Source organism: Trachurus japonicus, chromosome 3, assembly GCF_045865225.1.
Source record: "Trachurus japonicus isolate A0001 chromosome 3, Traja_1.0".
Taxonomy (NCBI): Eukaryota; Metazoa; Chordata; class Actinopteri; order Carangiformes; family Carangidae; genus Trachurus; species Trachurus japonicus.
The window spans coordinates 26,930,792-26,956,628 of record NC_140909.1 but is presented as its reverse complement, the minus strand read 5'-3'; the positions used below and the strand labels follow the sequence as shown (position 1 = coordinate 26,956,628).

General features: G+C 43.4%; 1 protein-coding gene across 1 annotated transcript; it reads left to right on the top strand.

Moving 5' to 3' along the window:
• Positions 1 to 1,113: 1,113 nt before the first annotated feature.
• On the top strand, positions 1,114 to 24,992 carry cngb1a (cyclic nucleotide gated channel subunit beta 1a). The gene is made up of 40 exons (XM_085773028.1): positions 1,114 to 1,257; positions 2,654 to 2,762; positions 2,914 to 2,953; positions 3,040 to 3,091; positions 4,112 to 4,214; positions 4,316 to 4,332; positions 4,792 to 4,806; positions 5,571 to 5,676; positions 6,604 to 6,722; positions 6,857 to 7,039; positions 7,193 to 7,305; positions 7,406 to 7,472; positions 8,109 to 8,141; positions 8,505 to 8,562; positions 8,643 to 8,673; positions 10,214 to 10,293; positions 11,104 to 11,153; positions 11,398 to 11,535; positions 11,729 to 11,770; positions 12,215 to 12,319; positions 13,649 to 13,663; positions 13,920 to 14,064; positions 15,271 to 15,304; positions 16,070 to 16,211; positions 16,421 to 16,462; positions 16,550 to 16,698; positions 17,212 to 17,433; positions 18,519 to 18,727; positions 18,815 to 18,865; positions 18,956 to 19,042; positions 19,131 to 19,195; positions 19,377 to 19,499; positions 19,598 to 19,739; positions 20,190 to 20,349; positions 20,611 to 20,708; positions 20,800 to 20,883; positions 20,994 to 21,112; positions 21,726 to 21,872; positions 23,323 to 23,509; positions 23,949 to 24,992. Exons 2-40 carry the CDS (start codon positions 2,655 to 2,657, stop codon positions 24,156 to 24,158), a joined length of 3,891 nt encoding a protein of 1,296 aa, XP_085629154.1. The 5' UTR covers positions 1,114 to 1,257; position 2,654; the 3' UTR covers positions 24,159 to 24,992.
• The last annotated feature ends 845 nt before the right edge of the window (positions 24,993 to 25,837 follow it).

Here is a 25,837-nt window from a genome sequence, read left to right as displayed (position 1 = left end):
GTTAAAGGGATAGTTCAACATTTTGGCAAATTGGCCCATTGCCATAATCCCTATAGTCATAGCAGTAGGTTCGTTACCTTTAATAGTCGGTGCAAGCTGTTTTTAGAACAGCGGAGCAGAGCTGTGAGCTGCTCAGAGCTACGCTACGGAGGCTAATGGGATTTCTTGGTTTCCCTCATCAAACTCATCAAATACACAAAGCTCCAAAACGCTCTGGTGGACAAGTTGTGACCTGCACATTCACCACGCTATGAGATAATACTGTAGCGGAACGTTATGGGACAAATTTGTTTTCGAGGCAAATGCAGAGACTGCTTGCTGAAAAACTGCTCCCGACGGAAACGCGGATCAGCGGTTTTGTATGAATTTACCTCTAAAACAACTCTGTCTTGTAACGTTACATTATAATATCATAGCGTGGTGAATGTGCAGGTCACAACTTGTCCACCAGAGCATTTTGGAGTTGTTGGATTGTGTATTTGGTGAGTTTGAATTAGGGAAACCAAAAAATCCCATTAGCCTCCGTAGCATAGCTCTGAGCAGCTTGCGGCTCAGCTCGGCCGTTCTAAAAAATATCTTGCACCTACAATTAAAGGTAACGAACCTACTGCTATGGCTATAGGGATTATGGCAATGAGCCAGTTTGCCAAAATGTTGAACTATCCCTTTCAAGTTTTTGCCCCGACTCACCACCGGCACAAACATACATTTTGTCAATTTGAGATGTTATGATGATATTTTGCTTTCATAAGCGCCAATCAAAAATTACATCTCAGACACCATCATTGCATGGGTCAATCCTGAGTCTGAGGAGGAAGCTACAGGAAACTGGAGCTGAAGATGAAGCTGTGATAGTGTTGAGCTGTGATGTTTGCAGGTGTTTAGTGTCACCACCTCTCTCTCACTTTCTTTCTTCTGTCTTTTCCTTGATTTTAATCTTTATTGTTCATGTTCGTTCACTTTCAGTCCTCGTCTCTTGCAGTCTGTGATCTGCCTCTGCAGATCTTCCTTCAGGTTTTGAGCATCTAATCATGTCCCATCCCCGTCTCTGTCCCCGTCTCTGTCCCTGTCTCTGTCCCGATCCCCTAGCCAGTACCGGTCCATTCTGTCTGTCCCGCTCTGCCCTTCACTTCCTCAGTAATCCTGTTAGCAGCGTCTCTGTCTAATCCTCCCTCAGTGCTCACATCTCTCAGGTCCTCACAGCCTCCTTAGCGCTGCTCCGTGGTGATGCTGCTGGACCCCGACTGAACAACTCAGGTAGGACCAGAGACCCCCCAGCACAGACCACACCCACCCTCATCCGCACCACATGCTGACATACACCTTCAAACACCGAACAGCAGAGAGCAGACGTTCCTGTGGTTCAACACTCAATGTACAGCTTTACTTTGAATCATTTGAAATCTGCAGTGAGTAGATTTTTTCTTTATTTTTACTGAAGTTTTTTGAAGAGGGAAATTTCGATGGATTTGCAGTTGAATTGTGGTTTGATTATGTGAGGCTGAACTGATGAAAGTTTGTCAGTGTCGATGTCGAGATAATAATCTCACCCGTTGTTTTGGGGATCTGCAGACACAGACTGCTGCCATACCGCTGCAGTATCCATCACACTGTGGTGTTTTTAGATCTGAGCATTATTTGAAAAACCATATCAGATCTGTGACCCCTCAGGGTTTGTGTTATCTTCTTTAATGGCAGTGTGTGTTGTACAGACTGTACATTTTACTGAGTTCAACCCAGTTACTGGGACTCTCCCAAAGGATGGCAAAGTGCTAGTCTGGCAGCCAGTGCTGGCTTATAGTCATGTCCACAGTCAGCCAGACCAAACTGAACCACTTCATTATACGTAGTTACAGCTGCCAAAGAACTGCCCAGCTAAGTGTTCTACTAAAGCTAACAGACTGATCCTGCTATCTATCTATCTATCTATCTATCTATCTATCTATCTATCTATCTATCTATCTATCTATCTATCTATCTATCTATCTATCTATCTATCTATCTATCTATCTATCTATCTATCTATCTATCTATCTATCTATCTATCTATCTATCTATCTATCTATCTATCTATCTATCTGACTGATCATTAACTATTTATCTAGTTAACTAATTGGCTGGTTGGTTGGCTAATTGGCTAACACACTAAAAGTGCAAGTGTTGAACTGGACACAGTCTGTGTGTGTGTGTGTGTGTGTGTGTGTGTGTGTGTGTGTGTGTGTGTGTGTGGCTGCTCTCTGCTGCCAGACCTCCTGTGAAGGATTAGGGTCATGATCCGTCAGCTGTAATTGAGGCCGACACTCAGCCAGAGCTGATCTAAACTCCATTAACAGCGTACAGAGAGAAGAGGGTCAAAGTAAACTCACACACACACACACACACACACACACACACACGCTCGCACACACACACACCTACACACACACACAGAGTAGCACTCTGGGTTGAAGTTAGTTCACTCACATAGTTTCAGCTGTTTTTCCATCAAAAAATAAATACATTTATTTTCACTTTACTGTCAGCTAGGCACACAGGATCCATTCTATAATGAACAAACAAAAAGCATACAAAGGAATGAAAGAAAGGCAGAAAGAACAAACAAGGAATCAAACAAACAAACAGTAACAGGTGGCCTCTGTCTGTCTGGCCTCAGGATGTTGAGCTGGGTGGTGAAAGTCGTTCCCCAGCCTCCTGAGCCTCCAACCAAAAAAGATGAAGAGCAGAAGGAGGAGAAACCAGCCCCAGCCCCTCCCCCTGTTCAGGTAAGACAAGCCTTCTCTTTTTATTGTTATTATTTATTGACTACCGTAAGTTCTGTGGATCTGGTCTAAATGATCATCAACACGTGTCAGCTGACTAAAAACAGACAAGATTGGTTTACCTGTTTTGTTAATATATTTGTGTTTTCAACAGGAGAAGAAAGTGACATTTCAGGAAGAGAGCAAGAATGAAGGTGAGGTCAAAGGTCAAAGTGAACTATCTGTGCTTCACTTTGGTACTGCTCTCCACACTGATCATCCTTCACTGTTTGATTGACAGCTCCAAAGGCCGACAAACCCAAGCAGGAAGCAGCCGAGGCTGAGGGCAACGGGTGAGTGAGACTGTCGTCTCCATGGAGAAGAAACTATAGCTCACCTAGGCTGCAAATCTGTCTGTATCTTAAGTAAATAAAATGTACATTTACTCCACATACACGTCTGTGTGACCACGTCTGGAGAGAAGCAGCCTCTTGCGGTTAATGTGCTGTTAAAATCATTTTGCGTTAAGGCGTTAATAACGCTGAGAGGACATCTGAAGAAAGACACAGGGACGTGGAGACAAAGTGTTCTACCGAGCGATTCAGTGACTGTAAGCAGCCTAACACTGCTACATTACAATTTACTGTTGCATTTTTCCGGTTCGGAGGTCTGATTTGCGAGTTCCGAGTGCAATCGAACGCAGCAAGCGCCGGCCCGGCTTGTATCATAACAAAGACAAATTCTGCATTTGCCCCATGGACACTATACTGTTGGCGATTTTTTTTGTAAATTTAGTTATGGCTCCCCCCAACCTATCTTTTGCATATTTCAGCTTATTTTATGCCATTACTGCTGTATTTGCGATAATGCTCCTTTAACAAATCTAGACTGGTAGGATACAATGATAGAGGTATGGAAAGTGGTCTAATACCTCTATTTTAATATGTTGTGTTAAATTTGTCTTAAACACAGAAAAAAACGTCTGTAAATGTCTATGTAGTTTGGACAATATGAAATTTAACCAACACACTCTGTATGGCTCTGAGTTTACTCCCAGAAACTGATTTAGTGGTATCACCCAAATGTAAACAATAGAAGACGTTCAAAACTGACAGCATTTTTTTCTTCAGACAAAATAAGCACGAGAAGACGTTACTCTCTGTCAAGTCAAATTTGAACTATAATGACTGAATCATGAATCATGTGGTGGTGATTTTTTTGGCCCCTTTTAAATGAACATGGCATTGATAACTGTGGCAAACTCTTTTGTTGAGATTGGATTGCCAAAAGGTTTTGATTCCAGTGGTAAAAGTTGTTTTGAGTTGTTTTTTCATCTGATCCAGTTGATGAATCTCTCGTCTATGTTTCCTCAGCCCGACATCCGGCTCTCAGCCCAGCGTCTTGACCTGGATCAGCGGAGCTCTGTCTCAACCTCTTCTCTCACCTAAACTGAGCCGGGCCAACTCCACCACTCAGGTGAGCTGCAGGCTCTGACCTCAGGGTCGAACACAGAGACTGGTCCAGAGGTCAGAGGACATTAGATTAATGTGTTTCCTTTTCTCACCACATGTTCACAGGAAGAGACCTCAACCAGGTAATTATTGTGTGTGTGTACTTGTATAGCTATACATGTGAGGACCAGTTTGAGTTTTAAACCATCAGAGTTAGGACATTTTGGGAAAGTGGGGACATTTTGGCTGGTCCTCACTTTCTCAGACCCCTTCTAAGGACTATTTGAGGGTTAAGAAATAATTAGGTTTAAGTTAGGTTGAGGTTAATGGTTAAGGTTAGGCATTTGTTTTCAATGGTTAAGGTTACAGTAGGGTAAGGGGCTAGGGAAAACATTATGTCAATGAGTGTCCTCAAAGATAGCCATACAACCGTGCGTGTGTGTGTGTGTGTGTGTGTGTGTGTGTGTGTGTGTGTGTGTGTGTGTGTGTGTGTGTGTGTGTGTGTGTGTGTGTGTGTGTGTGTGTGTGTGTGTGTGTACTGTATATAGTTCAGTTTGTATGAGCTTCATGTGACTGATGTTCCCTCTTCTCTCTGCCGACAGTAAACCTGAAGATGAGTGAGTAATACTGACAGGATGTCACAGATGCCAAATAATGAGCTGCTTTATGATCCAATCAATAGACAGACTGCCAAATAATGAGCTGCTTTATAAGTACACAAACAGGCAGACTGCCAAATAGTGAGCTGCTTAATAGATCCATGAACAGGCGGACTGCCAAATAGTGATCTGCCCTATAAACTCATTGAGGTCCATGACAAATAGGAGGTGCTGTTCAACCCTTTCCAACAGACAGACTACTAAATAGTGAGCTGCTTTTGAGCCTATCAATGGAACAACTGCCAAATAGTGCGCCGCTTTATGAGTCTATCATCAGGCAGACTGCCAAATAGTGATCTGTCCTATGAACCTGAAGCCAATGTCAATTAGCTGCTTAACAAACCTATTGTATGAGCACACTGATTGCCAAATAATGAGCTGCTCCCCAGATTGAAAAACATTTTCTGTGTAAATCCTTTAAAGTTCATTTTGCTGTAGCTGTTGTCTGGTACAGTCTGTTTCCATGGTAACTTAATGGAAACTAAGGAAAACAGATGTTTTTGCCGTTAGAGGATTCTGACATCACAAAAGGATGCAGTTTATCCTAAATTTGGTAACCTATCAGGAACAAGTGGTGAACTATAAAGCGAAGTGAACGTCACAGTTCTTCAGCTTAGAGAACTTCTTGTATCAAACCCACGTCCCCCCCCCCCCCCCCGACTGTCCCTGAGGCGCCCCCTCCCTCCTAACTTGACATAACAACTTCATGTTGTCTCCCACAGGAAAGGCATGATAGCTTGGATCGCTCAGGGCCTGGAGAAAGTTGTTCCTCAGCCTCAGCTGGAGCTGAAGAGTAAAGAGTCAACTCCTGCTGAGCCGCCCACCGAGGTATGAGGTTTTCCCCAGGACGTTTCACTTAGACTCAGTTCATGCAGTTGGCCCAAATGGCCTGGATCTGGTTTCATCTCATATGTAACACAGATCAGATCTAATTGTTAAACAACAGTTTGAACAGCACAAATCACATGGAGCCAGACACATATTTGATGCTTTAAAACTGTGACTTCAGGCTGAACAGTCATGTGACCTGTATCAGAGTTCAGTGAGAGTTTTATGTCGCTCTGGATCAGCATCCGTCATAACTGTGACACAGGCAGGAGTCGTGGACACAAACAAAAATGGCCGACGGTCATGATGTAGGTAGTCAGTGTAGAGACAGAGAGGGTTTAGACCTGATCAGTGTTCGTCCAAGAGAAGCTTGAGGGATCACATTGTTACCAGGCTGTTTGAACACATCTCTAATGAGATGACTGGAGGAGGCTCAGAAGAACATTGCTTCAGCCTCAAAGCCAAATCGCCTACTAAACAGTCGCAGTCAGATCACCAGCTCATTTCACAGTCCAAGTCAATGAGAGTCTTGACAGATGTCATTGAAAGTAGCTCTGAACTGAAAACACTCACATCTGTGGGATCTGTTGGAATTTTTTACTCCCTAATATTGGTATCAGTCAGATAGATACAAACCACCACATGCCTTCATCTTGATGCAGGAACTCTGTGTACTGCTCTTAAAATGACCTTTAGTTACCCCCTGTAATAATAATAATAATAATAATAATAATGAATTTTATTTGTAATGCACTTTATATTGAGCAAACAATCTCAAAGTGCTACATAAGAAAAAAAAAGAAAAGTAAAAGTTAAAAATTTGGAGAGAGAACGTCTCTCCAAAGGAAACAACTAATGAAAGGCTTTTTTAAAAAGGTAGGTTTTTAGGCCTTTTTTAAAAGTGTCCAGGGTCAGTGGTGCTCTCAGGTGGTCAGGGAGAGCATTCCAAAGACAGGGGGCGGCGTGACAGAAAGCTCTGTCTCCCATGGTTCGGAGTTTGGTCCTTGGGATCTGCAGGAGGTTTGCCTGACCGGAGCGGAGGTGTCGTGAAGTGGGCTGAGGGGTGATTAGCTCCTTCAGGTAAATAGGAGCATTACCATAATGCTGTGTTTGCTGCTTCTCAGGTGCAGCCGCCGCCGCCGCCGCCTCCACCAGGTGAGAACAGGCCTGAATGATCCAGTGAAAAAATATCCGGTTCAGGTCTTGACTTCATGTTGGTCAATGGTTCTTCTCGTCTTTCAGCTCCAGAGCCTCAGGTGGTTCCTGTGGTCCAGGCAGCACCAGAACCAGATCGAGGCCGCGACCAAGTCCAGGAAAAGCACCAAGAGGAGAAGACTGACAATGACAAGCCTTTTCCACCTAGGTGTGTGTGTGTGTGTGTGTGTGTTCACATAGTAACACAAAACACATTTTACATGGATATAATATTTCATTTTCTGTTGATTTCTGTGAAGGAGAAAAAACTGAGAATCTGAAGGAGTGACATCATTGCTTTGTGTGTGTGTGTGTCCATCAGGATGATGGATTGGATCAAACATGGGATAGAGAAGGTTGTTCCTCAGCCGGAGATCCAGCCCCGCTCAAAGACAGACAGCTCTGAGAAGAGTGAAGCTACGCGTCCTTCTTCAGGTACCTGCAGACAACCAGCGTGACACACCCGCTGTGCCATCAGATATTATAGCGAATAATATGTTTTATTAATCTGGGTGTCTCCGGCTCCTTCGAACAGCTCCAGCTCCTCTTGCTACAACAGCAGCAGCAGCTCCACCTCCACCACCAGCCGCCAACACTGACACGTGAGACACAGAGATCACACTGTAACTGCTGCTTAAATCACACACAAACTGAAAAACAGCTTCTACCTAAGAGCTATCATTGCAGTCAACTTCATCAAGCCTGAAATTACTTATGTAATAAAATATAATATAACCAGAAAACTGTTTATATTATTACTGATGTGCAATAATCTGAGTGTTGTTACTGCGTATGCACCTCCCTGAGAAAAACTACCTATGATCACAACTGCATTTGCATTTGTATTCGTATTAAAAGGAAGAGACAGGGAGTGAGTGACAGGAAGTGAGTTTAAGAGACGTCCACATGCAGATGAAGGGTCAAGATTTTTTTTTCATTTACAACAGATGTGTCTTGCACTTCTAATGTTGTTTTGTGATAACACAATAAGTTTTACCAGATATGTGTCTCAGATTCAAAGTGGAAGGTTTTGAAAAACCATGTTGTTCTTAAATCTTGTGCCTCCTTTCGTGAACTCTCAGTGAAGATGGATAAAACCTTACTTTTCTAAAAATATTCTGTTGATTTTCAGGTTTTGTAGTTTTTGTTGTTTTTTCTCAGCCTCAGAGTTCATCTCTGATCTCAGGTGTGAATCCTCAGGTGTCTGTTGTTGACTCGGTTTTCTGTTCTCCTCTCAGGTCGACTAAAGAAGTAGAGCAGCAGCAGAGCAAGTGAGTGGAGGCGTTTCCACAGCATCACAGTTCAACTGAGACAACACTGGATTTGTTTGTTGTTTATCACTGATTTGAAAACTGACAAACATGCAGTTGTGAAGTCTGACCTGCTGATTCATGCTATGCTTACTACAAACAGTACATTCACTCGTGTACTGTGCTTAAGTTAAACTGAGAAGTACTTGTTGTGATACTCCTGCGTTTTTTTTGAATGCACTATTTATACACCATTGTTTTCTGTTGACTCTGACATAAAGGAGAAATGTTTTAGGACGTTTTTCACACAGGGAGCAATGCTCCAATCCCTCTTTCGGCCTTTGAAAGATTTCCTGCTGTAATGCCTTTATTGTGTGTTGACAGTGTTGTGGGCTGGATCGTCACTGAGTTCAGTCGTATGTTACCTCAGCCAGTACCGAAGGTGAGTGCGACTCTCACACACCTGAACCCACATTGACCAGCAGAACGTCTCTAAATCTTTAATGTTTGTTGTCATGGTTGCAGGACGCAGGAAGTGACCAGGTGCAGAGCAGTAAGTACAACCTCCGCACACACCAACACACACTAACACACACACATTTACAGTTGTTAAATGATAAGTCACATTTAATTTTAGTGCGATGCAGAGATTTTTAGGTGAACTCTAACTGCAGTCTGCAGAGACAAATTTACTCATGAATTGATTGATTGGTTGATTGATTGATTATTAGTTGTGTGTTGATTGGCAGGAGCTGGTGTCAGTGATGAGGCGGACTCTAACCGGGCTGCTCTTCTCCTTCTGTTTCAGGGGGTAAAGGAGGCGAGAGCCCCTTAAAATAAAAGGAGAAGGAAGCACGGGACAGAGTCGCTCACACTGACACTGACAGCCGAGACACCGGTTAACTGACGCACCACAGACACAGAGCAGTTTGTACTGAGTGCTGACAAGCTGCTCCATGAAGCTGCAAGATGTTCAGTTTTTACCCAGCTTTCTTTTACAAAACATTAAAAATCTACAGAAACCGTGAAGGGCAATTTAATTTTTTGATGGATAATTTTCTTTTTAAAGTTTGAGGAGAAAACTTTCTTAGAAAAGCCTGATTTTTTATTTTTATTTTTTTAAACAAAGGGTCCTAAAACCTTTCCTTGCCACTTGGGGGAGTTGTTGTTTTGCATGTTTTGCTCTGAAAGACGACTTTGGAAGTTTGTGATTTCTAAAGACTCTACTGTTTCCACTTGGTCTGTCCTGGTTAATAATTAATGCTACAGTGTATATTAGATGCAGGACAGACTGCGCCAAAACCTAATAAACTGGATATTCATTTTAGGCTCTTGCAAAAAATCTTGATCATATGTGGAGGTTTTGGGACATTATGTCTTGCAATAATGTGTTTGAATCATGCCCAAGCCACATTTCATCATACATGGGGTCATAGTTTGAAATATTTGGGCAACTTAAACTCCATATATACAGTAGGCTATTTTGTGCAGCCAATGATATACTGGTCCTACTTCAGCTTTTGTCATTGGTGCTACTGGAAACTCGTGAGCTGTTAGATCTGCAGTCAGGACCATCTGTAGTTCAGGACAACTGTTTGCTTCTTCTTAAGGCTTCTGCTGATAGAGTACAGGCAGCTAACTCAGTGCAACAACCCAGTGCAGCTAAGTCAGTGCAGACATTGCAGCTCATTGCAGCATTTTGCTCTGTATTCGTGAAAATAAAGACATCAATTAATATTTCTTGTTGAGTGTTTTGTTGTGCTGTCTTGTAAAACTGAAAGCTTGGTGAAGATTTAATCAGTCAATCAATCAATCAATCAATCAATCAATCAATCAATCAATCAATCAATCATGGGTCTATCAACACTTACTATTAAATGAGATTTCATCTATTTCTTGTGATTCAACAAAGGTGGATGCATGAATACTTTAATTAAAAAATATGAGCCCTGACTGTCAAATACATAACCAGATTAACTTCTCCATTATCTGTGGCACAAATTCAGATATTTAATACAAGAAGTTTGTAAGACATGCAAAGATGGATACACAGATAATCCTCAGCCATGCTCTTCCTGCCATGTGGCCCTCAGTCAGCATCACACAGAAGACAAATGATCTGGTCCTGGAGGACATTGAACAGGATGGGGACAAGCAGGGAGGGAAGAAAGAGGTGAGACATCCCAGCGTTTTGCTCAGTATGAGTATGAGTACATGAGTATAATGTCTACATGGCTTTGCACACAACTAAAGTGGTGATGTACTATACTTGAGTGGAATTTTTAAGTTAAGTACTTCTACTGTGACACTGTAACAACAGAAAGTACTTTTCTTTGATACTGTAAGTATGGGGTGTACTTGTACAACAGGAAGTAAGGATAGTTGATCTTGACATGCAAGCTAAAATGCTAATTTACTAACTGTCTACAATCAGGTAGTGTTACAGACACCACGAACTAGAGAAAGAATCACATTGGTATTATAATGTAATTTGAGATTACTGTATATTAGCCAGAAGCTCATTTGTGAATGTGGTAGTGGTACTGCAAAGACTACAAAGGTAGCAGGATAGGGACCATCCATACTTAGCATGTCAAGATAAAATAGCACCAAAAAGCATACCACGCTGTTAGTACCATGACTACAGTGGTTATTTGGACCCTTTTAAAGGTATCATGATCGGACCAAAGTCAGTGCTGTGGTGCGTGACTTTTTCTCACCAGCATCATAAATGTTGACTGACGGCTGGTCTAACGTCTTTAACCAACAATATGTTTTCACTGAAATTGAGGCAAGTTTCACTTTGTATGGTACAAAAGAGACAAGCTAGCAGCAGGGTAGGTTATATTGGCTTTAGTACTTACCATGCTAAGCAACTATAGCACAAAGGATACTATGGTGACAATAGCATCAATACTATGATATTTTAAAAAGTTATTAATATCGTACTCAACAGAGATTTTTTCCATGTGATTGCTTGCAGACAGAAGATGAAGAGATCCAGAAGGATCAAGCGGCTCCAAAGATGGAAAGGTTAGCGACAGCTGTCTAGTTTACTCTTTTTTCCCCTTGCTTTACCTTCTGTTTGTTCTTTTTGCCCCACTGATGATTTAAAACAGTAAACAGTTTTTCTTTCTGTTCAACACTTTGGTCCAAAGTCAACTATCTCAGCCTGTACAGGTCAACTGCAGGGTGTTAGGATTGTTATGTCTTCATTTATGTGTGTGTTTAAAATTGCAACTACACTGAAGGTCCTGAACTCCTCCTTATCACACAGGCTGCAGCAGGACCGTCTGGAGGCGGCCCGCGCCGCAGAGGAGATAGCCATGAAGGCAGCAGAGGAGGCAGTCCGCCAGCTCGAAGAGGAGCATTCAGCAAAGATCGTCATAGAGACACTGCCGGAGGCCAGCGAGCCGTAAGTCACAATATGCAATAAAGACTCCATCTCCAAACTCAGATTTTCGGGAATTAAAAATGAAGACCTTTGAGAGAGCCCTGTGCACTGCATATACAACATGCTACAAGTGCCCCATAGAAAGGAAACACCTGAACCATCTGATCAAATATGTCCTTCAATCACCTGTAGTAATGCTGTTTGTTTGCCACAGATTGCCAAACATCTTGGAGGAGGAGAATGAGGACGACCCAGAGTGAGTCCATCTTCAACACCACCCTGCTTCTACCTCTCAGATTTACACTTGTACAGCAAATTACTTACAGTACATACCCTAAGTTGGGTTGTACTTTCTGTTGACACCCATCACTGTGCTACCTTCTTATCTGACTTCTGAGGGGATACTACATACTAATGTCATACTGACAAAATGACAAATTGTTAAACCTAATGGCTCAATGCTATCTCTGTTGCTTTATGGTTTGCTGAAACACCCCATTCTGCTGTATTTTATTATGGACTTGCTGCATTAGAGCTCCCTCCACTGGCAAAGTTAGAGCAGAACCACCAAACCCTCTGACCTGCTGTCTGCTTGGTCTTGATGCCGCCCGCTGCCTTTAGACACAAATTTCTCCCTGATGAGCTGAACTGTCTGACAGGGGCTCTCCATCTTGTTTGTCCCTTGCTGAACTCCGTTCAGGTTGCAGAACCTGCAGGAGGATAGTGACGACAGCACAAACAATACGGCTCCTGTGGATAATAAAGTAGCGGTGGAAAATATTGAGGAAGAGAAAAGACCTGATGAGTAAGCTGAGCCATATTTAGCTTAAGGCTTACCCCACCCCACCCCCCTACTGTGAGATGGTGGGATGTCCCCATACCTCTAATGGGTTGCTGATTTCATCATGAATCCATTACTGCTTTTACATGATGCTCTTGCAGAGTTCTGTAAGAACCTCAAAGATCGCAACACATTATGGTATGGGCTGCATACAGTACTTCCTGTGCATAAGCTTGCAGTAAGAGCTTGTACTATAGTAACTTCCTTTCTACTAAGCCTCTTAGAGCAAGTTCAAGTTCTGCCCGGTTCCTAGCTGGTGTTGGTTTTCATAAGAGAGACTAATCCTCAGATTCTGTCTGTCAACAATAACAAGACCTGGGATGATCTACTGCTTCAGCAGAGTACTTTTAAGGGTTTTTTAAGGGTTTTTTAAAGTTTTTTAAGGGATCGGCACTCTGGGTTATTGTTCCATTCTTCCAGAGCAAAGATTAAATTGGCTCTTGCCTCATTTCTAGTGTTATACAACAGGTCTAGATAATACAAAGACTAAACTTCAGCTCTTCAAGTTGGTATGGTGTTGCACTCCAAGGTACCTGATCTCCATTTGAAGGTGGCACAGAAGTTGATTTTTACGTTCGTCCCATATCAATCCTGAAAAATGATTCCTGCCCCTTTCTGCCCTGTGTATATATATTACTATTAATGGGAAAACCAGCCAAATATATCTTGATATTTGCATAGGCATGATGATCAATCAGGGATCGTTTTGTTTGTCTTTTTTTCCCTGTCCCAATCCAGTCCCATCATTTATAGTGAAGCTGACTCCCACCTGGAATCCAATATGAATCCCAGAAAAGTCTCACTTTCTTACCGTCATGTCACACTGTGCAGCTATATCAGTTCAGGCAGTAATATCTAAGGGAAATCTCTCCCTGAGCACCTCACACTTCTAACCTTTTTGGTTTTGACAACATTTCATGACTCTACCTCATCCTCCCAGGGCGTGAGCTAGAAGCTGAGTCTGAAGGTCAGATTCCTCATTACCAGGCAATCTATCTTCCAACCAATCGCCTATGGTTGTTAGCTCTGGGTAGTGACAGGACACTGACTGAAGTCCACTGCCTCCAGTGATACCAGGTGCCAGCACTGGCCACTGAAGGAGGCGCCTACATGTGGTCCTCTGGTATGAGGTCCCTGCTGCTTAGCTTTCTTAGCTTCAGATCAGCTGGGAACTGGGACTTAGCTGGACTTTTGCTTTGAATAGTGTCTTTGTGCAGTTTGCCACAGTTTGTCCTTGTGGTTGCATTTAACTGTATTTTGTGTTGCTTCTTGTCAACGTCTTTTGTGAATCAGGGCAAACCTCAAAAGGTACGTTGGAATTACCTCACCAGATTGAATATTAAATTTGTTTACTTGGGCAAGTTCTGCTCAGTGGCAAACACTTACAGTATTTCCAACATTTTTCAGTTAGTGAATACAGTATGGTTAAGACATACTCCCTGACTTACCAAACCAAACATCCCTCCAATCATGTCGTCCACCTAAATGTCTGAATTCCAGAGAAGTGGAAGTAGAACCGGTCCTGCATGACATTTTCATAACCACTACTAAACTTCCTTATCAGATCCCTACTGGACGCCTGTGAGGCTGAAGATGACGCTAAGGCCCCATCTTCAACAGATGTGGAACCAGCATCCGAGAGGAGGGACCTGGAGAGTCCAGTCACTCAACAGCCACAGGTCTCAGAGCCCCCGACTGCCACAGAGCAGGTGAAATGTTTGGATGCATGGTGGTTGTATCATTCAACACCTGCATCCAACCACCATAAGAACAAGAGCTGGAGAACATTTAAAGGGACAACAAGGAGTTTGTATTTGGTTATTAAAAAGTCTCATATTAATGTGGATGAATCTACGTTATCCACACTTGTTAATGGTTCCATTTTCGATAAATATATTGTTTTGTCTCTATCGTTATTTTATATTATTATTAGTGGTGGAAATGCTGGGCGAGCCGACCAGCGTTTCCCACTTTCCGTTTCACGGATGCTGCCCGGCGGGTCATGGGAATAACACCGCGGAATCGCTGTTTATGGTCGGAACTACGACGGTATGTGATCGTCTTCGAACCTCTGACTTTCATTCTTGATGAATGAAAACATTCTTGGTAAGACGTCCGTCTTGCGCCAGTCCAAGAATTTCAACGTGCGCACGGAGGCTCACGGTAAATGTAGTGTGAAAACACTTAGCTTTCCAAAACTCCTCGTTGTCCCTTTAAGTATTTTCTGTCCAGCAGAACAAGGGCTCGGTCAGTTCTTTTCCACTTCATGATACCTCCTCAACTTTATTAACCTATTGTGATTTTCAAGGTTTAAGTTTTGGATAGCTCTTGACACCTGGTACTTTTATTGGTTTCACATCCATCAAGTTTCCATGCAAGTTGAGGCAAAGCCTATGGGCAAAACCAAAAGGTGCTGCTGATTGGTCAGAGAAAAGCATCATGAGGATGTCATCATTAGTAAACAGCCAAATGACTGTACATCCCGCCCTGTAGCCTACTTGTTAAAGTTCTGTTAGTTATTGTTCGATACTTACAGTAAAGCAACCTGCAAACAATGTTTCTCTGCATGTGTTGCACTGAAGATGACAGCTTTCTGTGTCATCACTGCATAGTCAAGTTCAGGAGCAGAAAAAGAAGCTGATAACTAAAGTGACTTGTGTCAAGTGAGTCAAATTGAGTTGAGCTGAGTTGAGTCTAGAGATGCTGCTACTGTAGCTGGGCTGAGAGGTGAAGCTTCAGGGGCTCCAGGAATTTAACTTCAACAACTGTATATGTGAGGTGGTTTATCCAAAGTGTTTTAGTTTTTGACATTGGAAAACTAAGAGGTTGTCCAGGAGTGTGGACTAGAGCTGAATCTGGTCTGTTTATATTCTGTGAAACAGATTTAAGAAGCTGATTTATTTTCCCTCTTACAGGAAAATGAAGCTGCAGATGACGGTGGAAGTGGAGGTGAGAGCTGAACATGATTTTAGTTAGGTCAGATGTTTTGAGCATCACCAGAGAAATAAACATTGAACGGGTTAAGAAAGTTTTGACCATAACTGAATTAGAGAAGAAATTCAACTTATCTGCTCGGTTGTGCCCCTGGATCGTCTCCATGGTAACCAGATTCTGATCAGTTCCACCAGGATCTTGTCGAGTTCACATCTTGACTCTGTTTCTCCATCCAGTTCCTGCCATTTGCCTTCCGATAACAAGCTTCCTGCTTCAAATCCCTCACGCTGCTGAGTGTCTGGAAAGCTGCCGGAAGCTGATGCATGACCATAACCTCAACCCCCCCACGCTATCCATGCCGACCCCGCCGCCGGAGCTCGCCCTGCTGGCCCAGGAACTGTCACAGCTTGCGGAACAGGGGCGCCAGTACTGCATGAGCATCGCCAGCCACCTCAGACGCCTTACCTGCAACTCCCAGCATCCTCAGCAGCCTTAAGCCCCGCCCTTCTCCTGCAGACCCTTAGAGAAACCTCATAGACATTTAACTGTTTAAATCCAAACCTTGAACATGCCAAACAAACCTTTCTTGCCTTGAGGTATCTCCAACCATCCCACTTCCTTCTCATTATCACTCCCATCATGCTCTGCAGTGCTTCACCAGCAGCTAGCAGCTAACAACACGTCAGGTGATCTGAACTGTGGTGGATGTACACTCTGTGATGTACACTGCAGCGTTTTTTAGAGGATGTCCAGCAGCTTTTCTTCTTCTCTGGTCCTCAGGGAGCGATGGGCAGGGCCTTGGTAGTCCCCCACTGCTGCAGGTGGAGGATGTGGATCAGGGAAAAGGTCTGAACATACCCCAGATCATCACAACCCAAATACCGGAATTTGGGGGTCTGACTATCCCTGAAGTGGAGATCAGGTAACCGATGGATCATCCAGTTTAACCTGGGAGGGGGGAGTTGTAAATGCTGTAACATAGCCTAGTAAAAAAATTCTCAGATTCACTCAATCTCTTATTCTACTACTACTGCACATTCCTGCCTCACGTTTTCATCTTCATGTTTCCACACTTCTGTTTTCATGGGTCCGTGCTGATGTCCTCCTGTCTTCCTGCCGTGTCCTTCTCAGTCATGCAACTGAGGACATGGACCTGCTGACCGCAGAAGAGGAGTGAGAGAAAACACATTGACACTCCATCTTCTAGCTCCCTCATCTCCATCCTCCTTGTTAATCCATCCTGTCGCTGTCATCCTGCAGGACGCGTCCTCTGTCGGCGGCCAGTGTGGGCAGCGTGTTGATCCAGGATCGGCTGTACGAGCTTGTCAAGCTGTTTAAAGGTCGAACGGAGCGGCAGAGGGACCGACTGCTGGATCCAGACGAGTCTGAGGAGGAGAGTCCAACAGCCTGTACGTGATGACGCTCATTTTATGGTTCTGTCTATCCAAACGTTTGTTTTCAATATGCAATACTGAAAATTGAATGCCCCCAGAAACCCAGGGAAGCTTTGTGCACAGATGAACAGCACTTTGAGCCAATGACTTGAGCTAAAATCATAACACTTTATAATTAGACCAAGTTCATCCATGTGGGTCACTGACTTAAAGCAATAACTGTTAAAATTGGCAGAGATTTTGAATAATTCTTCCAGTTTTCTGCCTTCTACTGTAATTAGAGCTGTTTCTAAGGTGAAATAATCCTTCATTATTATGGTTTTCAGCCTATAGCTGTAAGGATCAGGAAAGAAAATAAGCTTAAAAAAATAATAATATATATATATATATATATATATATATACAGTATACATACTGTACAAACCGCTAATTATACTGTACAGATGAAGTAGATACAGTAGATTGAAATGCATCTAATTAATGCTTTAAATACAGAATCATATGACACTTCTGGTCTTTTCTGCTCAGCCCCAGCAAAAGCTCCACCTCCCCCTCCACCACCTCCCGCAGCGGACGAGAAGAAAGAAGATGATGGAGCAGCAAAAGAAGAAGATGTGGAGGTGGAGTGGAGCTTTGAACTTCTAGGTCACCCAGTCAAACTCCCTCAACTCCCCAAACTGCCCAAGATGCCAGACTGGCTCCGAGCCATCTTGGAGTATCGCTTCCCCTCCAGCATCGATCCATTCACTGGTGAGAGACACAGAGCGAGGCTACAGATTATAGACAGAAATATTTCTGACCAAAGAAAGAGAGAAAACATTTGCAACACAACACAACAAGACATTTTGTTCTTTAATTCATGTGGAAGTGTTTGAGTAAATGTATAATGTGATGAGTGCTCACAAGCAGCCTGGTCTATCCGATTATCAGCTTGACGCAGGTTTGTTTGGCAACAATGCTAACAAGGCAGAAAAAGCTACTGCCTTGATAATCTGTGTGAGAAACCCCTAAAAGAGGAGGACAGGACAAGGAGGAAACATCACTTTCTGTCCAGCATTTTGTCTCCATGGTGTTGTCAGACAGGCGCAATGTGAAAAAAGACTCTATGTGAAATTAACTTACTTTTGCAAATTAAGTTACATAAATACAATTATTGCCCTTTTAACGGGCTTGTTACTTTATGTCATGTGTATGGTTTATTATGATAACTGATCATCACCTGAGTTGGTGGGTGTGGTGGAAATGTGGACGTTATGTTTCCCTCCTGGGGACAAAGGACCAGAACACAGCGGTGGTCTGTTGTCTGTGTGCGGGTGTGAAGACTGTCTCCACAGCAACGTGCTACAGAGCAAGTCGTTACAGCCTTGATTTGAAGGCCTGTCCAGGCTACAATAAATTGGCCTATCAGAAGTTTAAAAACGTATCTATTGTGTTTTATTGATCCACCAATTATGGGCACAGTGACAAATGAACAATTGGTCTGGTCCCACACTGAGCCACAGGAACACCACACAACAGCCTGTGTGAACATCAACAGGACCAAACACCAAACTTAATTTCCCAAGTAACTAATTAATTTTATGAAGCAATAATTGGTAAATCCAATTACTTCTTGTAAGAAGTGCTAACTGTAACTCATAACTCATGATCAGTAATTTGCCCATCACTCGCTTCCACTGTGCCAGAGCCTGATGTTGGCCTCGGAAAGTTTCTGACATAACAGAAGCTTGTCCAACCGTCCGATGGCCAATTGGGACCAGATGATGAGCTAAAACTGTACTGTGTATGTCCACTGAAAGTTTCTCTGGTCTGACGAAGTCTTTCTGCCTCCACAGACCTCATCTATGTGATCTGGCTCTTCTTCGTGGTGGCAGCCTGGAACTGGAACGTGTGGCTGATCCCAGTCCGCTGGGCGTTCCCCTACCAGACGCCTGAAAACATCCACCTGTGGCTAATGGCCGACTACACCTGTGACCTGATCTACATCACCGACATCCTGGTGTTTCAGCCCAGACTACAGTTTGTCCGTGGAGGAGACATTGTGGTCAGTGACATCACAGAGAGAAAATACTTCTGGGTTGACCTGTCTGATTAAAAAGAGACATTTTAACATGGAGCTTTTGTGTTTCAGTGCGATAAGAAGGACATGAGGGAGAACTACATGACGACGGAGAGGTTCAAGGTGAGAACAGACTCTGTGTTTCCTCTGCAGTTTGTAGTTTCCACTGTTTTTCTCACAGACGTGATGATGATCAGAGTCTGTGATTGACAGATGGATCTGATCAGCCTGTTTCCAATGGAGATCTTCTACTACTTTACCGGAGTCAACTCTCTGCTCAGGTTCCCACGTCTATTCAAGGTCAGAACACACCTCACACTCACATCACATCACACACACACACACACGCCTACCTCTCACTCACGCTGACTCCTCTCTCATCCCCCAGTACATGTGTTTCTCTGAGTTTAACGACCGCATGGAGGCCGTGATGAAGAAGGCCTACATCTACAGGTGAGGAGCTCAACACTCAGGTGTGAGTAGGAAGGAGCTTTAGAAGCTGTGTGTTGCCCTCTGAGGACACAGTGTATGTAGGTATAGCTGTCGGTAACCACAAGGGCTAACTAACATAGGAGTGGGCCAAATGTTCACGCTATGTTTTGATGTTGATGTTGTAATTGCTGTTGTGTGTCAGGGTGATCCGGACTTCCACCTACCTGCTGTACTCCCTGCACATCAATGCCTGTCTCTTCTACTGGGGCTCAGACTACGAGGGACTGGGATCCACTAAGTGGGTCTACAACGGAAAAGGCAACGCGTAAGAGACGCAACATTCACAGAGCAATGCAATCATAAAATCCTGTAGTTGACATGTTGCAGACTCTGTTGTTATAATTGATTCCTTTTCTCCTGCAGCTACATTCGCTGTTATTACTTTGCCGTGAAGACGCTGATCACCATCGGAGGTCTGCCCGACCCCACCACCGTCTTTGAGATCTGCTTCCAGCTCATCAACTACTTCGTTGGCGTCTTTGCGTTTTCCATCATGATCGGTCAGGTCAGTCGAGTTTTACAGTAAATCAGCTCACACTGCAGGTTCCCTCTGGAAAGACCAGTTTCTCTTACTGTGCACCTACAACCTGGAACACTCTGCAAAATCATTTGAAACATACCTCACTTTTATCAATAGGACAGTTTAAAACCATAACTACATCTTATTTTACCTCTAACTGCTCCTGCTTTTAACTACACTTATGTTTCAATTTATCCTTGTCACCTTTAACTTCCGGTATTCTGTTATGCTTTTGTATGTTTCAAATGTCTCGTCTTCTGTCCTTATATGTTTTGTGTTTCATCTCGGCTATATTGTAAATGAGGTTTTACTCCTCAATATATCTCAGAGTTTAAATAAATGTTATGAAATGAAATGAGAAACCTGAGTGTAACAAAAGGCAAAAAGGACAAATACAAATGAAAAGTTCATTGCACTGTAAATTTCCTGTCCCAGATGAGAGACGTGGTTGGAGCAGCGACAGCCGGGGAGAACTACTACCGAGCCTGTATGGACAGCACTGTCAAGTACATGAACTCCTACAACATCCCACAAGAGGTCCAGAACCGCATCAAGACCTGGTACGACTACACCTGGAAGAGCCAGGGCATGCTGGGTAAGAAGGAGTGGCTAAAGCTATCTAAGAAAAACACAATGTGTAGACGGTTCTGCTCATCCTCCTGTCGGGTGTGTTTGTGTTTTTATAAATCCTAACTTCTCCACAAGGACTGCAGTGCATGTGTGTGTTATAAATACACTTCGCTTGATAGATTTTTCCAATAAATAGATAAAATCTGTTGATATTTAATCAGCAAACCAAAAACAAATCATCGTTTCCCTGATCTACACTCAGAGCTTTGTGATGTTTCCTCTGCAGATGAAACGGAGCTGCTGATACAACTTCCTGCCAAGATGAGACTGGACATTGCTGTGGACGTTAACTACTCCATTGTCAGCAAAGTCGCCCTGTTCCAGGTCAAACACACTCACTCACTCACACACACACATACACACATACTGTACATACACTTGAGTTATTTATGAAGGTGTGTTGTGCGTCTTTCAGGGCTGTGACAGACAAATGGTGTTCGATATGTTGACGAGACTCAAGTCTGTTGTCTACCTGCCTGGAGACTTTGTCTGCAAGAAGGTGAGGATATACCTGAGTGAGTGTGTGTGTGTGTGTGTGTGTGTGTGTGTGTGTGTGCGTGTGTGCGTGCGTGCATGCATGTGTGTTGACCTGCTGTCTCTCTCCGTCAGGGGGAGATTGGCAGGGAGATGTACATCATCAAACAGGGGGAGGTGCAGGTGGTGGGAGGTCCTGATCTGCAGACGGTGTTTGTCACCATCAGAGCTGGCTCTGTGTTCGGAGAGATCAGGTCAGAGCTGCTTCCTGCCGTCATCCTATTAGCCAATTAGAGGTCTGTATATGGGGCAGCATGGGGGGGGTGGGATCACTACACTGGTCTGTAGGTCACTGCTGCTGATCCTGAAAATGACTGAATGATTCATGGTCCATTAACCTGGTCAAACAGATACTGAAGTCTACAGGACATCTGTAAACATCTGTGCAGTAAACAGATGTTGCTGAGTCTGGTTCAGTGAACAGACTATACTGATCTGAACAAAAGCTCTTTGTTTTATTCAGTTTGTACTTTTCTCAGTTCAAATCAAATTTGAAAATTTGAAGAATTTGAAAAATGTATGTTCTGATGGACAGAGAGAAAGAAAGAAACAAAGAAATTAGGATAAAATGATGATGAAGGGAGGGAATCTGATGTTAAAAATCCACAGGTGTGTTTTGAGATGTGCTGCCAGGTTGTGTTAAATCTTCCTCCAGTAAACACTTGGTCTTTTTATCTTTTTAATTGATCCGTGAAACAGCTGCAGCACATCGGGACATACATCCACTGATACTCACATTTACAACAAATGGACTTGAATGCACAAGTCACATATGACTGACAGCTGTCCCCTGTCTCTGATTGTCAGTTTGCTGGCAGGAGGTGGAGGAAACCGCCGCACTGCCAACGTGAAGGCGCACGGATTTGCCAACCTGTTCATCCTGGATAAGAAGGACCTGGCTGAGATCCTGGTCCACTACCCAGAGTCCCAGAAGCTGCTCCGCAAAAAAGCAAAGTAAGACCATCAGCGCCAGAGTCCATACAGGCCCTGATCAATACTAACTGATCAATTTCAGCTCCTGTGTTATAGTAGGACACATGTCAGTGAGGCAAGCTGCAAAAGATGTTATAACACTTGTCTGGGACAGGTAACAGTCCACAACACTCATGCAGGAGAATATATTATTAACAAGAAATGATAAGAAGTAATAATCAAAATTATTAAAAATAATATTAAAATACTGAGAAGTGGTCAGACAGGAAATATGTTTTTAAATATGATATTTATTCAGTGATTTCTTGGACATTTGTCTTTGGCCTCTCATTACGTGGATATTGGTGCTTTAAAAATGAAAGTTTTCATTTTTGCAATTAAAGGGACAACGGGGAGTTTTGGAAAAGCAAAGCGTTTTCACACTACATTTATGAGCCTCCGCGCCCACCGTAGAATTCTTTGACTGGCGCAAGACGGACTCATGTTTTCATTCATCAATAATTAAAGTCAGAGGTTCAAAGAGGTTCACATACCGTCGTAGTTCCGACCATAAACGGCGATTAGGCTGCGTTATTCTCATGACTCGCCGCGAAACCGAAAGTAAGGAAACGCTGGTCGGCTCGACCAGCATTTCCGCCACCACTAATAATAACAAAATAATGATAGAGACAAAACGATATATTTATCGAAAATGGGCCCATTAACAAGTGTGGGTAGCGGAGATTCATCCACATTAACGTGAGACTTTTTTATAACCAAATAGAAACTCCTCGTTGTCCCTTTAATTTTTAGTGCATATAATAAGAGCTGACAGTGAAATTTAATGCTTTTAATGGAAATCTGTTGTTCACAGTAAAAAAAAAAAAATTTAAACAACAGAATTTGAATTCAAGAAGAAAAAAGTTGCGATTAATTAGTTAATTAGTTAGTTAGGAAACAGCAGCAACAGGTGTGAACAGGTGTGAACAGGTTACAGCCCACAAGCTTTGTAGAGATAAACTGGTTCCTGTCACTGTGATGAAACACTCCATCAATTTGATTGACTCTAAAAAACAATCACCACTAATAAAGCTGATGAAGTTATTGATAACACTCACACTTTATCAGATTTCTTCCAACAATGATAAACTAAACTATAACAGTCAGGTTTAAGTCCTCAGTGAGAATCCGTAATAGTTTCGTCAGGCTGCCCTGCTTCTGTCACATCTCGTCGTCTGACCTCCCTCCTCCGTCTCGACGGGATTAGTCTCACCTCTAATCCCTCGGTCAGAGTCGACTCAGGTTCTCAGTCAGATCATGGTGAATCGGCAGAGCCGGTGGACGAGCTGGATCTGCTGTAGGCGTTGGTACGAGACCTGTCGGTTCACACTAACTGAAGGTCGGTTTCCTCTGTTGCTACTGTACTCGGTGGATGTGCGTGCGCCTGTGTGTGTGTTTAACTCAGCAAATGTGTGTGTGTGTGCCCGTGCAGGAAGATGCTGACGAAGGACAAGAAGCCGGATGAGAAGGAGGCAGGTAAAGCGGCGGAGGTCATCCCTCCCCGACCGGACACGCCCGAGATGTTCAAGGCGGCGCTGAAGGTGACGGAGCAGGCGGGACTGGAGGGAACCTTCGCCAAACTGAAGAAGAGTTACAAAGCGTCTGAGGACACGGGAGAGGTACACACACACACACACACACACACATACACACAATCAATTTATTAAATAATGTCCTCATCACTGTCATCATCACTATCACCTGTCTGCTAGATTTATCCGTTGAAATGTGCAATTATTACAAAAATCTGAGGAGAGTCTGGACTGACATGTGAAGAGTGCTGCCACATGACCTTTATTTAAACACATGACTATACTTAACATTGCTACAGCAGCCAATCAGAGAATGAGATCTACAGAACATCTGTAAACATCTGTCTACACAGAATTGATGTCACTGAATCTGAAGGAGGGAATGAAAGAGGAAGGAAAGAAGGAAGGAGAGACAGAAGGAAGAAAGGATGGATGGATGGAAGTTGATAAGGTCTGTTCTGTTTCTTTCTAATTCATCCATCACGTCCCTCCTCCTCCTCTGTCTCCTCCTTTTTGTCCCTCCCAGGCTCCCTCCATCTCTCCAATTCCCCCTCCCTCTCCAATGCACCGTCGATCTCCGATCCCTCGCACCCTAGTTCTGGACGACACCGACGCGGTGGCAGAGACAGCAGACAGCTCGGTTGTCATCAGAATGACACCACGACACCAAGGAGAAGAGCTGCTTAGAGTAGAGGTGGCGCCTGGGGAAAGAGAGAAGGAGGAGAAGAAGAAGTAGAAAAGAGTGGAGGAGGAGGAGGAGGAGGAGGAGGAGGAGGAGAGGGTGGAGGGGCAGATGTTGCTCCACGTACACCTGCTTCGTCTTCTTCTACTACAGTAAGCGGGGCGCTCTGCTTCCCAGAATGCCTTTCACCAACTTCCAGAGAGGGGAGGGGAGTTTCAGGTGGAGGTGGGGAGAAAACCAAGAAGCCCCAATGCATTCTGGTCTCACAAACTGTTCCCTATCTCTTCTACTGTGCTGGTTTTAGTTTCTTCCTCTGCATGTGAATAGCTCGTTAGCTGGTTAGCTTGTTATCTCATGGAGATCTTTAGCCGATCATTAGCGATTGGGTTGACAGGTCACAGGGAGTGCAGAGAGACGCGGGTCAGGCTGCAGTTCCCTGTCCGACCACACGAGATGACTGACATTCACCTGCCATTAGTACACAGAGGGGCGCTGTTTCACCCAAAGTCAACCAAAGAAAAACATGATGAAGACTAAAAAAAAACAGCGAGTGACCGACAACATGTACATGGAACTCAATTTCCCAGAATCCCTAGCTTCTGATCTGCAGCTTTGGTGCGTCTCAGCACAGCCACTGACTCACTGTAGCCTTCACTGAACTGGTTTACCTTAGACGCAGCTTCATGTCGAATAGCAATGATGATGATTTTGTTTTGTTTGCTGATGTAAACTGAGACTGATCATATGTTTGTCTAACGTGTTAGTGGCCAGTAAATGAATGTAGAGTTGTGTAGAGCTCATTGATGAATGTGTTGAACACTGACTGTGTCTGACCATCAGTCTGTTTCCTGTTTCCATTGAATGGCTCGATAACTGTCAACACACAGAGCACTAATGACTCTGAATGATTTTACTGTGTGTGTGTGTGTGTGTGAGAGAGAGTGAGAGAGAGAGAGAGAGAGAGAGAGAGAGAGAGAGAGAGAGAGAGAGAGAGAGAGAGAGAGAACCAGTGAACCAGTTTTGAGGCTGATCAGGATTCAGGGCGGGGGTTCAGTACGGTGGCCCTGAGAGCTTAGCACACTGCAACAGAAGAAAACACAGGCAAGAAACAAACGTGCTTCAAATTCGGAAAACAACTTGATCTGTTGGACAGCACATACACTGCAAAAAACTCAACACAACATAAGTGTTTCTGGGGAAACAAAAAAGAGACAGACCCAGCTTGGGTCGTTTTGTTCAATGTTTCTTTACTGAAGAAGTTTGCAATGTTATAACATTGACATCCCATGATATTATTGCAAATACGTACTGTTGGCTTAGTTTTAGTCTTTAGTCTTGTTGTGTTCCCAGAAACACTTCTACTGTGTTGTCAGTTTTTGCTCAATTGATGTTTACTGAAGTTGTAGCATGATTGTGTATTTGTATGTGTTTTCTTTACCCCTTAAAACTCACCAGCCTGTGGGTCGGATTGCTTGCAGTTAAGTTGAGCCCTAAGTGCTAAAGGGTTAGAGAAGTATATTTGACAGACAGTGATTCAGTCTCAGACACTATTTCTCACAGTAACAACCTAGAGTCATGGACAGTAGTTTACAGGTTATTCTCTAAAACTATATAAAAATATTTTGGTTATACAGTATTATAAATTTGTAATGTCATGATTTGCCAACATAGACTTGTACCATCATTGTTGCTGCCAGAGGGCGCTGCTGAGCTGCAGGGACACCTCCACATAT